The sequence below is a fragment of the Xenopus tropicalis genome, chromosome 9, assembly GCF_000004195.4.
Source record: "Xenopus tropicalis strain Nigerian chromosome 9, UCB_Xtro_10.0, whole genome shotgun sequence".
NCBI lineage: Eukaryota > Metazoa > Chordata > Amphibia > Anura > Pipidae > Xenopus > Xenopus tropicalis.
Window position 1 is genome coordinate 3,005,981 of NC_030685.2, and position 17,071 is coordinate 3,023,051.

The 17,071-nt window shown below is 44.7% G+C and overlaps 2 protein-coding genes across 2 annotated transcripts; both read right to left on the bottom strand.

Annotated features, from left to right (window-relative positions):
• Window positions 1–2,999: 2,999 nt before the first annotated feature.
• On the bottom strand, window positions 3,000–4,128 carry LOC116407596 (gastrula zinc finger protein XlCGF53.1-like). Its single transcript, XM_031893123.1, has 3 exons — window positions 4,045–4,128; window positions 3,797–3,934; window positions 3,000–3,699 (listed from the first exon to the last, which is right to left on the bottom strand). Exons 1-3 carry the CDS (start codon window positions 4,126–4,128, stop codon window positions 3,559–3,561), a joined length of 363 nt encoding a protein of 120 aa, XP_031748983.1. The 3' UTR covers window positions 3,000–3,558.
• Window positions 4,129–7,369: 3,241 nt separating this feature from the next.
• LOC101731620 (oocyte zinc finger protein XlCOF7.1) lies at window positions 7,370–15,150 on the bottom strand. The gene is made up of 5 exons (XM_031892990.1): window positions 15,034–15,150; window positions 14,786–14,923; window positions 14,556–14,688; window positions 8,268–10,500; window positions 7,370–7,847 (listed from the first exon to the last, which is right to left on the bottom strand). The coding sequence occupies exons 1-5, from the start codon at window positions 15,148–15,150 to the stop codon at window positions 7,700–7,702; spliced, it is 2,769 nt and encodes a 922-aa protein (XP_031748850.1). The 3' UTR covers window positions 7,370–7,699.
• Between the last annotated feature and the right edge of the window lie 1,921 nt (window positions 15,151–17,071).

A 17,071-nucleotide genomic window follows, 5' to 3' on the forward strand; every position in this document is an offset into this window, starting at 1 on the left:
AAATATGATTGGACCAATCAAACGAACGCTCAGAGCGTTCGTGGATTGTAAGCTCTTTTGGCCAGGGCTCTCTTCACCTCTTGTATCGGTTACTGGTTGCTTTATATGTTACTCCTTGTAGAGTGTAAGCTCTTTTGGGCAGGGCTCCCTTCCCCTCCTGTATCGGTTATTGATTGCTTTATATGTTACTCCTTGTAGATTGTAAGCTCTTTTGGGAAGGGCTCTCTTCCCCTCTTGTATCGGTTACTGATTGCTTTATATGTTACTCCTTGTAGAGTGTAAGCTCTTTTGGGAAGGGCTCTCTTCCCCTCCTGTATCGGTTACTGATTGCTTTATATGTTACTCCTTGTAGAGTGTAAGCTCTTTAGGGCAGGGCTCTCTTCACCTCTTGTATCGGTTACTGATTGCTTTATATGTTACTCCTTGTAGAGTGTAAGCTCTTTTGGGCAGGGCTCCCTTCCCCTCCTGTATCGGTTACTGATTGCTTTATATGTTACTCCTTGTAGAGTGTAAGCTCTTTTGGGCAGGGCTCCCTTCCCCTCTTGTATCGGTTACTGATTGCTTTATATGTTACTCCTTGTAGAGTGTAAGCTCTTTGGGGCAGGGCTCTCTTCCCCTCTTGTATCGGTTACTGATTGCTTTATATGTTACTCCTTGTAGATTGTAAGCTCTTTGGGGCAGGGCTCTCTTCACCTCTTGTATCGGTTACTGATTGCTTTATATGTTACTCTGTATGTCCAATGTATGGAACCCACTTATTGTACAGCGCTGCGGGATATGTTGGTGCTTTATAAATAAATGTTAATAATAAAGTAAATGTGCCCCTATGGATTTCAATCTTGGTTCTAGAGCAAGTCCATAAAGGAGAAGGAAAGGCTAATAAAGAGTTAATCTCAAAATGCAGGCATACCTTCAGTTGTCTCAATAGTGCCCTTAAGTCTCCCCATATATCTCCAGTTCAGATGATCAGAAGCAAAACAGGAAAAAAAACCTCTGAGCTGGGTAGAAAGATTCCCATAATGCATCACTCTTTTCCAAGACTTGGAGACTTACTTTTAAAGGCGACGCATGCGCACAAGCAGGCACGCTCCCCCTAGCGTCTGGTTATGAGACGCTATTTGCCATTAGAACCAGCAGCTGGGGACATTACAGGACGCAGCCGGCAGGTGCAGAGGCGGAGAGGCAAGCAAGGAGCGGAGACGAGAGGACGCAGGTACAGGGAGGGGGAGAGGTGAGCAGGGGTGAGCAGGGGTGAGGAACCATGTCGGCTGGCGGTGCTGGGGCAGAGATGCGAGCGGGGACCAGAGGACGCAGGTGCTGGGAGGGGGAGAGGTGAGCAGGGGTGAGGAACCGTGTCGGCTGGCGGTGCTGGGGCGGAGCGGTGAGCGGGACAAGAGGACGCAGGTGCAGGGAGGGGAGCGGTGAGGACGGACAGGTGTCAGCTGACAGGTGCTGGAGCGGAGAGGCAAGCGAGAAGAGGAGCAGGGATGAGAGGACGCAGGGAGGGGAGAGGAGCGGTGAGGAATGGTGACAGCTGACAGGTGCTGGGGGGGAGAGGCAAGCGGGGAGGCTAGTGGAGCGCCATGTTTAAAACATGGCTGCGCAGACAAGGAGAAATAGTGTGTACTTCGGGAGGACCGTATTGGGCAAAGGAGCATTTTTAGAAGAAATGATTTCAGCGTTCAGGTAGGGGCAGGGCCCCTCTATTACATACTAAAAAATGAGTAAAACCCTTTCCTTCTCCTATAAGGGAAGAGGACGTGTATATAGTATTGCAATTCAGCTGGTTGGTCGGATGTGGGGAGATTCCCAGCAATGCGATGGCGGGTCAGGAGATCACTGAAGATCAGCAGTTTTCTCAAATGAAAAAATCTGTAATTTTTGGGCAATTTCCCCATATGTGCAACAGAGAACCCTCTTGGCCACAGTTTCACCAACATGTTTTTGTAGAGCCTTCGTAGATTTTTGCAAAATTTCGACAGTACATAATCTATCTGTAAATACTTTTTTGAGGTCTCTATGGGTTGTTAGAATTTTGAGTATTTTTTTTTGTAAACTTTGTTTTTATTGTTTTTTTACATGTTTCGTTGGTACATTTATTTCACATGTTACATGTATATCGTTTTGTTTATTATAGAAAAGAATGAAAAGGTTAGGGGAGATGGGAAGAGGGGGGAAAGGGGAGGGGGAACGGGGAGGGTATAAGGGTCAAAAAACATTTTGCGCTCTAGGTCTCTAAGCTGGTACTTATCATCCCTTACTAGCATTTCAGTTTCACCTTCATTTATTTTTTACTTTTATCCGTTTTATTTAGAGGGGGTCCTACCTATTGCAGTGTGTTCGAGAGAGATTGTCCTTATTTAGTATCCAGGTGTCCCATATCTTTAGGTATAGGTCAGTTTCGTTGTCCAATTGATATTTGAGAGCTTCGTTGGCGTGTATATATTCTATTTTGTCCAGGACTTTTTCTATGGATAGTAGATTTGATTTGGAATTTTGAGTATTTTTTGATGGAAGTTACAGCGGCTTCCCGTTCCTTGGAACTATACGTTGTTTTTCCTACTGGGTGAGAGATTTCCATGTTGAAATTGATGGGAGGTTCTTTAAGGATTTTGTGTTTTTATAGAGCACAGATCCAAAAAATTTTGTAGAACATTTGTAAATTTTTGCAAAATTTCTACCATACGTATTTTATCTGTACTTTGTGGTCTCTATAGGTTGTCTGAGGATTTTTTGATGGGAGTTATAGCGACCTCCCTTTGCATTCAGCTATATGTTCTGTATGTTGTGTGCAAGTTTTTTCCCACTGGGTGAGAGATTTAATGGGCTTATTTATCAATTTTTGAGTTTGTGAATTCGAATTTGTTTTTCTAAATTGACTAAACGCCGTATATTGAATGCTCATTTACCATTGATTTCTATAGAAAACTCGCAAGCTTTTAGATGGCAAAGTTTTACATTCGATTTTTTGTTTTTTTGCACTTAATAAATATCAGACATTCAAGTTTTTGAACCAAAACCGAAAAAAATCTAACTTTGATAAATCACCCCCTAAATGTTCAATCTGATGGAAGTTCTTCGAGAATTTTGCATAGTTTATTAATATTCTTGGGTTTCCCATGATATTTATAGCTCACAGATTCAAAATCGGTTGTTTTATTTCAGCTCCTCTGTTTGTGAGAACTCATAAAATATCGATATTTATTTGACGATAGTTTGACGATAATTTAGGACCCAGGAAATGATGTCACTAGAAGAGCCACAAGGGGGACCAATAGATGGTGTGGCGGCTTCTAGCTATCAACCTGGTGTTACCATTGTGTGGGGTTTTTGGTTTTTTTTAGTTACTTTGATGGGCATGCCAGGAGGCAGTGAGCCCAAGGGTTAAATTGGCTCTAGTCCTTTCCTAGGAGTGTTTATTACTGAGGCCAATTTTTCTACAAAGACTTTGTATGTTCTACATGTTCTACATAGCCTAAATAGATACTCAGTTTGACATACATGTCCCTCTTAATTCACATCTGTATAGATTCTATGCTCTGCATATAATAGAAACTATTACTTACCCAGTGGGCGGAGCTGCTGGGGCTCCTCCTCCTCCTCCTTTATCCCTTCCCTGTAAAGGGCCTTGTTTCCTTTTATATACTCCCACTCCTCCAAGGAAAAATAGATGGAAACATCCTCACACCTTATGGCAACCTGGCACACACAATGTTACAGTCATCCCCCAGCCAGAGAAAGGGATTATCATACACTGTTACTAAACAATAAGGGGGGATTGGGGGGCCGCACCCACCTCTCCAGTCAGCAGCTGGATGATGTTGGAGATGAGTTCCAGGATCTTCTTGTCATTTTCCTTCTGTATGACGGAGCCAGGGGCATGCAGGGCCCCCAAACCCACAGTTGGGCTCTTCTTCTTAGGGATGACGTAGCCCTATGTATTGAGAGGGAGAGAGAATGATGAGTGTGTAACGCAGCAGAGAGACCCCCTTTGTACAGACAGACAGTCTCTTCTCACTGTGCCACTCACAGTGCCCCCCTCACCTCTCCAGTCAGCAGATAGATAATCTCCAGTGTGAGATTCAGGATTCTCTCCTTCCGCTCCTCATTTTTATCCTTCTTCCCCATCACTGGGTCACTCGCTTCCTCCCACATTCCCATTGGCTCCTTGTGGGAGGGAGGGGCCTGGAAGTGGAATTAAGCACTTACACATTTCTATAGGGGATTATTCCCAGCAATATCCCCCAAAACAATTCCAAGCAGGGAATAGAATAACTAGTCTAGCCATGGGCTGAACTACCAATCCCACAATCCCCTGTTAAACTTCCCTCTAATGATGCAATGTCTGCCAATCAACACTTTCCCTTTCCTGCCAAGAATGGGCCCCTCAGTGCTTCCCCTCAGGCTGCAGGGGGGCCTTGGTACCAAATGGGAGAGGAATTCACTTATGGTGGGTGGGTTGGGCTTGGAGCTGCCACAGAAACTGCACTGACTCAGTAGCAAAGTGTCCCTGGGAATCAGCTCATGTGTTGGGAACAACAAGGTAACACTGCTCCTTTAGTGCCACCATTAGTGCAGCCCCGCTCCCTTACTCACCTCTTTCCCACACTGCTCTGCTGCCTGTAGCTGTGAGGGAGGGAACTGAGGAGCTGGGACACTCACTCATTGGCTGGGAGGGGAATGTGGGCGGGACAGAGAGCGGCGGAGAAGAATGATTGGGTCAGTGAGCACAAGGGCGGGACACAGAGTTAGGGACAGAGGGAAAACTCACAGACTGCAGAGTTAGGGACAGAGGGAAAACTCACAGACTGCAGAGTTAGGGACAGAGGGAAAACTCACAGACTGCAGAGTTAGGGACAGGGGATAAAGATCATGATTTTTCTGTACGAATAAAACCATAGGGAACACAGACGCCAGATCTCCCATGATTACATGTAATACCTCACTGAGGGTTGTGAGTTACACATTAGGGCTCAGAGGCTGCGTCACTACAAGACTAATATCAGATCTTTAGTGGGTGACAAACCTGCGGGTGAGTGGGTGCGGGCGCTTATATCAGGGGGAATATATATGGAATCCATTTACTGAATGACTAATTAGCAGTTAATCTTGATACATTAGATGGGCAAAAGTACATTCCTGTCCCCTCACATGACCCAGACCTCCCAATTGGGACGATTTTCGGGGGACAGTCCTTCTTTTGACAGCTCAACCCGCAGTCCCGGATTCTTACTGGAAAGTCCCTCATTTCCCTCTGATCTCCTGCACTGAAGCTAAATAAGATACAAATATAATTAAAAGTAGCTTTTGGCAGAGCCCAGAAACCTTAACAAGCGTCACCTGCACTTAGATACAGTGCTTCTCAGATTTAATTAAATAAGTGGCTTTTGGCAGAGCCCAGAAAGGTAAAAGCCCCCCTGCACTGAGATACAAGTGTAACTAATAAACAGGTCTCTTGGGGGAACTGAGACTCGCAGCTTAAAGGGCAACTTCACCTTCATCAGCAAAACTGTAATAACACATAAAACAGGGCCCAAGAAATGTGTTCAAACTTTAAATAACCTGCCAAATTTAGTCAAATGGGAGTGGCATTTAGGGGTGTGGTTGCCAAAATGGGCGTGGTCAAATGTATTTATTTTTGGGGGGGGGGTTTTGGTCCCTCTTTCCATTTTCAAAATGTTGGGGAGGTATGCCTGACCCATGACCCCCTCGCAGTTCTAGTATTATTGCTATGCCTGCTCCCAGAGCCATTGGGTTCCCCCGGGTGCTGGCGTATGCAGTTTAGCTCCACGTACAGGCACATCAATGAGCTTTTTCAAAGCGCAGGGGGCGGAGTCTGAGAATCTACCCATTGTGAAACCGGCCAAATGCTCCGTAAAAGTGGGATATTCCGTTAGACTGGGGTGCAATTCCATGACTGAGGGGGCCAAGCTTACTCTCATAGAGACACACTAAGGCTACGGAATAAAAATAAATAAATATAAATTGTTTGATTCACACGACTTGGTAATGTGTTTTATGAGAGCGCCAACTCTAGGTTAAGATAAGGCTACGGAATATAAATCTGTTCATTGCGCACATTAGAGGAGGCATTTACTAAGGCACAAGGTTATTCCGTAAAACCAACGTTGGTGATTTTATTCAAACCAGTAACCGACTGGCCAGTAGTAGCCTATTGGCTTGCATGGACTTCAACATGATGGCCCCCTCACCAATAACCTGAGGGGGGGCATTCAGATGTACGTAAGTATATTATTATTTACATGGCGCTATTTATGTACACAGCGCTGTAACAGAGGGTCATTACAATAATACAAAGTACAATAACGGATACAAAAAAATAAAAAGTGCAGTTGCACAAAAGACTCCACAAAGCTACGTGGCAAAGAGACAAGAGGATGGAGCTCCCTGCAGAGTGAAGCTTACAATCTATATGACTTGAAAACAAAATTCTCGCTGGTTTTGCAGAGTTTATCTTCCTATATGATCCAAGCTTGGCCGGAGGGTTTAATTCAACGCCCAACTTTCTAATACTCTAAAACCTGTGGGTCGGGACCCCTATGGGGGTAGAACGACCCATTCAAGGGGGTCACCTAATACCATCAGAAAACACATATTTCCAATGGTCTTAGGAATAATTTTATGATTGGGGGTCACTCACCACAACATGAGGATGTTGTGGTGACCCCCAATCATAAAATTATTCCTAAAACCATAGGAAATATGTGTTTTCCGATGGTATTAGGTGACCCCCTAGAACGGGTCTATATTAAAGGGTCGCGGCATTAGGAAGGCTGAGAAGCACTGGTCTAAAACTAAAGGCCCCCATACACGGGCCAATTGTAGCTGCCGATATGGGTCCCTTAGACAGATTCGGCAGCTAATCGGCCTGTGCATAGGGACTAACGACGGGCCTGCCCGACCGATATCTGGCCTGAAATCGGGCAGATCTCGATCGGGCAGGTTAAAAAATCTAGTCGGATCGGGGACCGTATCGGCTTGTTGATGCGGTACCCGAACCGACTGCCCCATCGCTGCCAATAGCCCCAGGGCCAAACGATCGAATTAGCCCCCGATATCGCCCACCCGTAGGTGGAAATGGATCCAGGCTCAAATAAGGCATAAAACTGTGACACACGCCCTGTTAGTTGCCAGGAACATTCTGGAGTTAATGCAGAAAGACCTACATTAGGTGTTTGGCCTTAATAGATAATAATAAATTAATAGTTTTATGACAACAGACAAAAAGTCCCCCAGACATACGTATATATTTAAATATAGAAGGAATGTGCGGAGAAAAGTTTTGTTTCGGGCTGATTTATTGAAAATTTCTACAAAAACTTGACTGGGAGCTCCAATAAAGGGGCCATTTTTAAATATAGTATTAATTTTTAATTTGTCACTGACTTTACTGAAACACATTGATTACACTGACAAATTATTATTCCCACTGAGGATGAAATGAGGTCCCTCAGTTCCCAATGGGGAGCCAGTGCCGTGGGAAGAGCATTATGGGGCACCTGTCTAGCATTCACCTGTGTCCATCAGGCCCTATAGCCTTCGGCTGGACGGGATTGGTTTAAGGATTGTCCTATGGATACATTCTATTGTACATGAAGCTGTTCCTTTTCTCTGTAAATATACTGAAATGCTTGCCTGATGCCTGATTTAGAAAACATTTCACCCACTGAGAACAAACTTATGGTTTTCCTTCTGCGTGCCTCCGAAAATGCTTCTTTAGATTAGCCATACGAGCAAAACATTTTCCACATTCAGAACAAGAAAATGGTTTCTCTCCTGTGTGAATTCTGTGATGATCAGTGAGGTGAAATCGATTTGCAAAACATTTCCCACATTCAGAACAGGAAAAAGGTTTTTCCCCTGTGTGAGTTCTGTGGTGTCTCTTTAGATCCGAATGTTGTTTAAAGCATTTCCCACATTCAGAACAACAAAAAAGTTTCTCTTCCGCATGGGTTTGTCCATGGGCAGTAAGATCTGATGAGCTGGTAAAACATTTCCCACATTCAGAACAGGAAAACAGTTTCTCCCCTGTGTGGGTTCTGTGGTGTCTCTTTAGATCCAAATGGCGTTTAAAGCATTTCCCACATTCAGAACAAGAAAAAGGTTTCTCTTCCGCATGGGTTCGTCTATGGACAGTAAGATCTGATGAACTAATATAACATTTCCCACATTCAGAACAAGAAAATGGTTTCTCCCCTGTGTGGGTTTGTCGATGGAGAGAAAGTTCTGATGAAGTGGCAAAACATTTCCCACATTCAGAACAGGAAAAAGGTTTTTCCCCTGTGTGAGTTCTGTGGTGTCTCTTTAGATCCGAATGTTGTATAAAGCATTTCCCACATTCAGAACAACAAAAAAGTTTCTCTTCCGCATGGGTTTGTCCATGGGCAGTAAGATCTGATGAGCTGGTAAAACATTTCCCACATTCAGAACAGGAAAACAGTTTCTCCCCTGTGTGGGTTCTGTGGTGTCTCTTTAGATCCGAATGGTGTTTAAAGCATTTCCCACATTCAGAACAAGAAAAAGGTTTCTCTTCCGCATGGGTTCGTCTATGGACAGTAAGATCCGATGAGCTGGTAAAACATTTCCCACATTCAGAACAAGAAAAAGGTTTCTCCCTTGTGTGGGTTTGTCGATGGACAGTAAGTTCTGACGAACTAATATAACATTTCCCACATTCAGAACAAGAAAATGGTTTCTCCCCTGTGTGGGTTCGTCGATGAAGAGTAAGTTCTGATGAAGTGGCAAAACATTTCCCACATTCAGAACAGGAAAAAGGTTTTTCCCCTGTGTGAGTTCTGTGGTGTCTCTTTAGATCCGAATGTTGTTTAAAGCATTTCCCACATTCAGAACAACAAAAAAGTTTCTCTTCCACATGGGTTTGTCCATGGGCAGTAAGATCTGATGAGCTGGTAAAACATTTCCCACATTCAGAACAGGAAAACAGTTTCTCCCCTGTGTGGGTTCTGTGGTGTCTCTTTAGATCCGAATGGTGTTTAAAGCATTTCCCACATTCAGAACAAGAAAAAGGTTTCTCTTCCGCATGGGTTCGTCTATGGACAGTAAGATCTGATGAGCTGGTAAAACATTTCCCACATTCAGAACAAGAAAATGGTTTCTCCCCTGTGTGGGTTCGTCGATGGACAGTAAGTTCTGACGAACTAATAAAACATTTCCCACATTCAGAACAAGAAAAAGGTTTCTTTCCAGTGTGGGTTCGTCGATGGACAGTAAATTCTGATGATCTGGCAAAACATTTCCCACACTCAGAACAAGAAAATGGTTTCTCCCCTGTGTGGGTTCGTCGATGGAGAGTATGTTCTGATGATCTGGCAAAACATTTTCCACACTCAGAACAACAATAAGGTTTCTCCCCTGTGTGGGTTCGTCGATGGACAGTAAGTTCTGATGATCTGACAAAACATTTCCCACACTCGGAACAACAATAAGGTTTCTCCCCTGTGTGGCTTCTTCGATGGACGGTAAGTTCTGATGATCTGACAAAACATTTCCCACACTCGGAACAAGAATATGGTTTCTCCCCTGTGTGGGTTCTTCGATGGACAGTAAGTTCTGATGATCTGATAAAACACTTCCCACACTCAGAACAAGAATAGGGTTTCTCCCCTGTGTGGGTTCTTCGATGGACAGTAAGTTCTGATGATCTGGCAAAACATTTTCCACACTCCGTACAAGGAAACTGTTTCCTACCTGCAAGATGATTATATAGAGATTTGTGATGAGAAAAGTGTTTCTCTTCTGTATGGGTGTTTTGATGTCTATCAAGGTCTCTTTTTTGAAGAAAATGTTTATCGCACTGATTGCAGCGATATTTCTTATAAAGGATTTGTTTTGTTTCTTGAGATTCCTGTGCTGACGTTTTAGCATTTTCATCATTTATGTTATTCATAATTTTCAAGAGGCTGTTATTCAGGCTGCTTTCCATGATAGGAGCTGTCATATTTGTTCCCTGTATCTGTTCTGCAAGGGGATTAATGCTGCAGTTTGATTGGTTTCCCCCTTCCCATGATGCCACTTCCTCTTTGATTCTTTTAGAACTGTTGTTATCCTGGCTCCACCCCATGAGAGCCGACGTATCTGTTCCTTGTACCTGATCTGCATGATTGTGTTCTTTCTCAGACAAGGCTGGTTCCTCTTTAATGAAAAACAACACATAGTTAGTTGCTGAGCTGTTATTCAGGCTCCGCCCCATGATAGGAGTAGGCGTGTCTGTTCCCTGTATCTGTTCTGTAAGGGGATTAATGCTACAATCTGATTGGTTCCCCCCTTCCCATGAAGCCGCCTCCTCTTTAATCCCATTGGCTGGTGGGGGCTGTTCCGCTGGAGACATTTCAGGGTTTGTGGGATTTCTGTCAGCACCAAAATCTGCCCCTTCAGCCCCAATCTTCCTTGGCTCATTATTATAACATAATGTTCTTCCCAGATCAGCTGGAATCTCTCTCTTATCTTCATATTCACCGTCTGGCAGAGAGAAGAATAGAGATCAGTATTTATGGTTTATCACAGATTTATCAGCTTTAAAAAGAAAAGATTTTGTATGATAAGTTATATGATGAGCACATGGGTAATTAAAGCATTTGGTAAATAACTGTGAGAAAGAAGAAAAAGGAAAAACAAATTAGGTACAGGAGACAAGGAGATAATCTGCCCAAGGGGGCAATACAGCACTGGGGGTGTGGCCTAAAGCATGTGAGTGGAACTGACTGATAGTACAAATGGCCCAAGCCAGTCTTCTCTTCTGATTGGCTAAACTACTGGACTAAATAAATCAGACCGTCCAAAAGTACAATTAAAAGTTTAGAAATTAAAAGTGCATTGAAGGTGCCCATACACCTTACAATAACTATATTTCCTGCGACCATTGGTCGTTCGTTCCCTCCACTGATGTTCAGGGCTGAATCTACCTACACCTGACGGTCCAGCCCTAAATGCAGATTTTGCTCTGGCGCCTTCGATCTTTTAACCCGTCCGACGAGACGACCGATATCCGCCGCTCCTGCGATACTGGTTGTCTCGCCGATCCGCTATACTCGCACCAAATATCATACAAAACTAGGTTTCGAACAATAATATCGGTGCATGTGTGGCCACTTTTGAGTCTACAGAAGTTGAAGGATCTGGAAAAAAGATTTCCATGGTTTTCATAATTTTATGGCAAAGTAGAGTTTCCAGTATAAACTGAGAAATCATTGGAAGTTCTAATGAGTTTGTGAATTCAAATTTGTTTTTCTAAATTGACTAAACACCGTATATTGAATGCTCGTTTACCTATTAATACAGTAGCATTGAATAGGATTGAATAAAAAAAAAAACTTGAATACCTTGAATTTTCGAGTTTACAAACTCAAATACAACTCAAATATCTTGAAATTGAAAATATGACATGACTTTGCCAAACACTACTCCCATTGATTTCTATAAAAAACTAAAACTAAAATAAAATATCTATATTTATTTGACGATAGTTAAATAATTTAGGACCCAGGAAATGATGTCACTAGAAGAGCCACAAGGGGGACCAATAGATGGTGTGGCAGCTTCTAGATATCAACCTGATGTTTCCATTGTGTGGGGTTTTTTTAGCTACTTTGATCGGCGTGCCAGGAGGCAGTGAGCCCAAGGGTTAAATTAGCTCTAGACCTTTCTTAGGGGGGTTTATTATTTATTTCTACAAGGACTTTGTATGTTCTACATGTTCTACATAGCCTAAATAGATGCTCAGTTTGACATACAGGTCCCTCTTAATAGACATCTGCATAGATTCTATGCTCTGAATATGATAGAAACCATTACTCACCCAGTGGGCGGAGCTGCTGGGGCTCCTCCTCCTTTATCCCTTCCTTGTAAAGGGCCTGGTTTCCTTTTATATACTCCCACTCCTCCAAGGAAAAATAGATGGAAACATCCTCACACCTTATGGCAACCTGGCACACACAATGTTACAGTCATCCCCCAGCCAGAGAAAGGGATTATCATACACTGTTACTAAACAATAAGGGGGGATTGGGGGGCCGCACCCACCTCTCCAGTCAGCAGCTGGATGATGTTGGAGATGAGTTCCAGGATCTTCTTGTCATTTTCCTTCTGTATGATGGAGCCAGGGGCATGCAGGGCCCCCAAACCCACAGTTGGGCTCTTCTTCTTAGGGATGACGTAGCCCTATGTATTGAGAGGGAGAGAGAATGATGAGTGTGTAACGCAGCAGAGAGACCCCCTTTGTACAGACAGACAGTCTCTTCTCACTGTGCCACTCACAGTGCCCCCCTCACCTCTCCAGTCAGCAGATAGATAATCTCCAGTGTGAGATTCAGGATTCTCTCCTTCCGCTCCTCATGTTTATCCTTCTTCCCCATCACTGGTTCCTCACCCCCTCCGTGTAGCAAGCGTTCCCTATGGCCTGGAACCAACTCCAGCCTGCCGCAGAGCTCCACCGCAGTGCAGAGGTTTCCAATTTCTCCTGAACTTTCTCCTTCAGGAGAGAGTATGGACAGAATTAATAGACACTGGAGCCACAATAAAAAACAGAGAAACAAAACTTGACTGAGTGGTTTTCCTGACCCATAGCCAGTCATAATTCCACCATAGAAGAACGTCAGTACCTAGCAGTCCCACCCAATACATCAGTCGGTTTGGGGGAGTCTCGCAACCCCAGAACAGTAAGGAGGATCCTGTTCCCCAATACAGACACATATTGTTCAGAGTTGAACCCATTCCAGGAATGCAGGATGAAATAACTGCCTCTCTACACACAATTTCTTCCTTAAAGGGGACCTGTCGCCTTAAGAAATAATTCCAAATTGTTTTCTATTGTGTTTGTCAAGCAAAATAAACTTTACTTAAGGTCCCCATACACTATAAGATCTGCTCGCTTGGCGATGTCACCAAGCGAGCGGCTCTTCACCCGATATCCCCACCTACGGGTGGGTGATATCGGGTAGCAAGTAGCTTTAAAAAAAAAATAATCCGATCTTTTGGCCCTGTGGCCAAAGGATCGAATTACATTTGCAGCCATGGGGCAATTGGTTCGGGGACCGTATCAACAAGCCGATGCGGTCCCAGATCCGACTGGATTTTCTAACCTGGCCGATCGAGATCTGGCCAATTTCAGGCCAGATATCGGTCGGCCAGGCCGCTCGTTTCTGCCCATACACGGGCCAATTAGCTGCCGAATCGGTCCAAGGGACCCATATCGGCAGCTACTATTGGCCCGTGTATGGGGACCTTTACAATATATACATTATTTTCATCTTATTTTCTTCAGCCTTGGAATTCACAATTAGAGCAAGCAGGCAGGGGCCATTTTGTGGACACTTATCAAAGCGGGCATTGCATCCTGCCAATATCTTGTTTCTGTGCCAGTATGGGGGGGCCTGATGCCCATGTCTATTCACTGGTTACACAATTAGATGGTGAGGAGGGAGGGGGAGTGTGAGGAGAGCAGCAACATCTAAGAATTTCTGAATTGAAAGTGAAAGTAACTCTCTGCCCCGCCCCTATGCTAAAGGCCCCCATACACGTTGAGATTTGCTCACTTGGCGATGTTGCCAAGCGAGCGGATCTTCACCTGATATCCCCCACCTACAGGTGGGCAATATCGGGGAGTGTTTAGGTAAAAAAAAAATTTGATCGTTTGGCCCTGGGGCCAAAGGTTTGGATTATGTGGGCGGCAATGGGGCAGTCGGTTCAGGGACTGCATCAATGAGCCAATACGGTCCCCGATCCGACTGAATTTTCTAACCTGCCCGATCGATATCTGCCCAATTTTAGACCAAATATCGGTCAGCCAGGCCCCTCAGTTCTGCCCCTACACGGGCCAATAACCTGCCGAATCAGTCCAAGGGACCCATATTGCCACCTACTATCAGCCCGTGTATGGGGACCTTAAGGCATTGAGGCGGGGCAGGCAATATATGATTGACAGCTGGGATTTTTAAATGCTTTCATAATGGGTATGGATGTGTTAATAAAAAAATGATTTGAGGTTTCTTGTTTAATTTGAAAAGGGCTTTTATTATACAGCTTTTTATGTCTGGGTGACGGGTCCACTTTAAGAGGAGACAGTACCCATAATTCCCAGCTTCCACATCATTTCTTTGGGGGACCTACACCCAGGGCTGCCCCGGGAGGTCTCTGCCTCATTGTTAGTATGAAAGTAGCCTTGTGGGTTTCTTCCAGAACCTAAAACACTGTACAATTGCAGCCTAGCAACAGCGCCCACCCTTGTCCCGCCCTTAAATTGTAACATGTAATTCCTCCCAGAATCCCACCAAATTTTTTTTTTTTTTTTTAAAAGAAGATTCTTTCTTAAAGCAAGAGTCCAACCCAAGGAGAACTGGAAATGGCACTAATGTCATCATTGTGTAACTGCCGAACGAGTCTTCCTGCTTCAGTTAACCCTATAGTGAATGTTATGTTACAGATAGTTACACGTCATACTTTGTCATATTATTTCTACTGCAGACTCTTCTGTTACTTCCAGGGGTTCTGATGTTTTGTGCCCTGTGCCCATTACTCACCCAGTGGGCGGAGCTGCTGGGGCTCCTCCTCCTCCTCCTTTATCCCTTCCCTGTAAAGGGCCTTGTTTCCTTTTATATACTCCCACTCCTCCAAGGAAAAATAGATGGAAACATCCTCACACCTTATGGCAACCTGGCACACACAATGTTACAGTCATCCCCCAGCCAGAGAAAGGGATTATCATACACTGTTACTAAACAATAAGGGGGGATTGGGGGGCCGCACCCACCTCTCCAGTCAGCAGCTGGATGATGTTGGAGATGAGTTCCAGGATCTTCTTGTCATTTTCCTTCTGTATGACGGAGCCAGGGGCATGCAGGGCCCCCAAACCCACAGTTGGGCTCTTCTTCTTAGGGATGACGTAGCCCTATGTATTGAGAGGGAGAGAGAATGATGAGTGTGTAACGCAGCAGAGAGACCCCCTTTGTACAGACAGACAGTCTCTTCTCACTGTGCCACTCACAGTGCCCCCCTCACCTCTCCAGTCAGCAGATAGATAATCTCCAGTGTGAGATTCAGGATTCTCTCCTTCCGCTCCTCATTTTTATCCTTCTTCCCCATCACTGGGTCACTCGCTTCCTCCCACATTCCCATTGGCTCCTTGTGGGAGGGAGGGGCCTGGAAGTGGAATTAAGCACTTACACGTTTCTATAGGGGATTATTCCCAGCAATATCCCCCAAAACAATTCCAAGCAGGGAATAGAATAACTAGTCTAGCCATGGGCTGAACTACCAATCCCACAATCCCCTGTTAAACTTCCCTCTAATGATGCAATGTCTGCCAATCAACACTTTCCCTTTCCTGCCAAGAATGGGCCCCTCAGTGCTTCCCCTCAGGCTGCAGGGGGGCCTTGGTACCAAATGGGAGAGGAATTCACTTATGGTGGGTGGGTTGGGCTTGGAGCTGCCACAGAAACTGCACTGACTCAGTAGCAAAGTGTCCCTGGGAATCAGCTCATGTGTTGGGAACAACAAGGTAACACTGCTCCTTTAGTGCCACCATTAGTGCAGCCCCGCTCCCTTACTCACCTCTTTCCCACACTGCTCTGCTGCCTGTAGCTGTGAGGGAGGGAACTGAGGAGCTGGGACACTCACTCATTGGCTGGGAGGGGAATGTGGGCGGGACAGAGAGCAGCGGAGAAGAATGATTGGATCAGTGAGCACAAGGGCGGGACACAGAGTTAGGGACAGAGGGAAAACTCACAGACTGCAGAGTTAGGGACAGAGGGAAAACTCACAGACTGCAGAGTTAGGGACAGAGGGAAAACTCACAGACTGCAGAGTTAGGGACAGAGGGAAAACTCACAGACTGCAGAGTTAGGGACAGAGGGAAAACTCACAGACTGCAGAGTTAGGGACAGAGGGAAAACTCACAGACTGCAGAGTTAGGGACAGGGGATAAAGATCATGATTTTTCTGTAGGAATAAAATCATAGGGAACACAGGCATTAGATAAGACCCCGGGGGCCTGATTCACTAAAGTGCGCTAAAAATTATCGCACGCTTTTTTGCGTTAAATTTGTCGCGATAATTAGCGCGCGATTCACCATTGTATTATCGCGTGCGATAAGTCGCCATATCGCATGCGCTAGTTTTAACGCATGCATTAATTTCCGCGCTGAAAAGAATACGATCGCATGATTCACTATAACTTTTGCGCGCTAAATATCGCTTTCGGCTGTGCGAAAATTAACCCCTACTACAGGCAGGCGAAAAATTATAGAATAGTACAGTAAATGAGTTTTTGGCAATAAAATATGGACTTACAGTGTTATTTATTCAGTCTGTGTCTTTTTACTCAATTTTACTAAAGTCTTGGCATGTATGGAATTTCCCTACTAATATACAGTACTATAGCGGTGAATATTTTGTCGCACAAAATACATTACTATGTATATTTTGGCGATTTTTTTTATCGCGATTTTGTAATCTCACGACTTGCGGACATTTTGTGACGATTTTGTAATCTCGTGACATGTGCGACATGGGGCCATTTTGTGTCATTGAGCCTGGAGCCACCAAACTGAGAGGAGATGCCTGGGGTTTCCGACTTGCTACCAGGGGGGGGCGCTATATTATCAGCGTGCTCCTGCGTGCAGGATATGACCACCCACCGCCGGGGGACTTATGGGTCCACGAGAGGAAGAGGGCAATCCTGCCTAAGAGAGGGTTTGCTCGCCGGGTTTGCCCTTGATGTGGGCCCCCGCCAGCTCCGGCGGCTGTGGTCCGACCTTAAGCGCAGGAGCCCAGATCTGGTGGCTGAAATTGCGGAAGGTAATTATTGTACTTTATTATGCTGTTACAGTATACGTTCAGTAAAAGATTTAGCAAGTAATTTGAACTAAAGGTACAAATGTAAGAAATGTCAGGGATGATGAAAGTAACATAGTAACATAGTAAGTTGGGTTGAAAAAAGACATACGTCCATCACGTTCAACCATAATGCCAGTGAGGAACTGAAACGTTGGTCACAATAAACCTCTGAATATTATTTCACATCTTTGTGACTCCTTGT

Excerpts from the sequence above, each read along its gene's own strand:
- LOC101731620 (XM_031892990.1), bottom strand. The coding sequence starts at position 15,150 with ATGGGAATGTGGGAGGAAGCGAGTGACCCAGTGATGGGGAAGAAGGAT. Across the intron at positions 14,689-14,785 it reads TCCAGCTGCTGACTGGAGAG|GTTGCCATAAGGTGTGAGGA; the intron begins GTGGGTGCGGCC and ends TGTGTGTGCCAG. Across the intron at positions 7,848-8,267 it reads TCCTGTTCTGAATGTGGGAA|ATGTTTTGCAAATCGATTTC; the intron begins ATGTTTTGCCAC and ends TGAATGTGGGAA.
- LOC116407596 (XM_031893123.1), bottom strand. The coding sequence starts at position 4,128 with ATGGGGAAGAAGGATAAAAATGAGGAGCGGAAGGAGAGAATCCTGAAT. Across the intron at positions 3,935-4,044 it reads TCTATCTGCTGACTGGAGAG|GGCTACGTCATCCCTAAGAA; the intron begins GTGAGGGGGGCA and ends CTCAATACATAG. Across the intron at positions 3,700-3,796 it reads TCCAGCTGCTGACTGGAGAG|GTTGCCATAAGGTGTGAGGA; the intron begins GTGGGTGCGGCC and ends TGTGTGTGCCAG.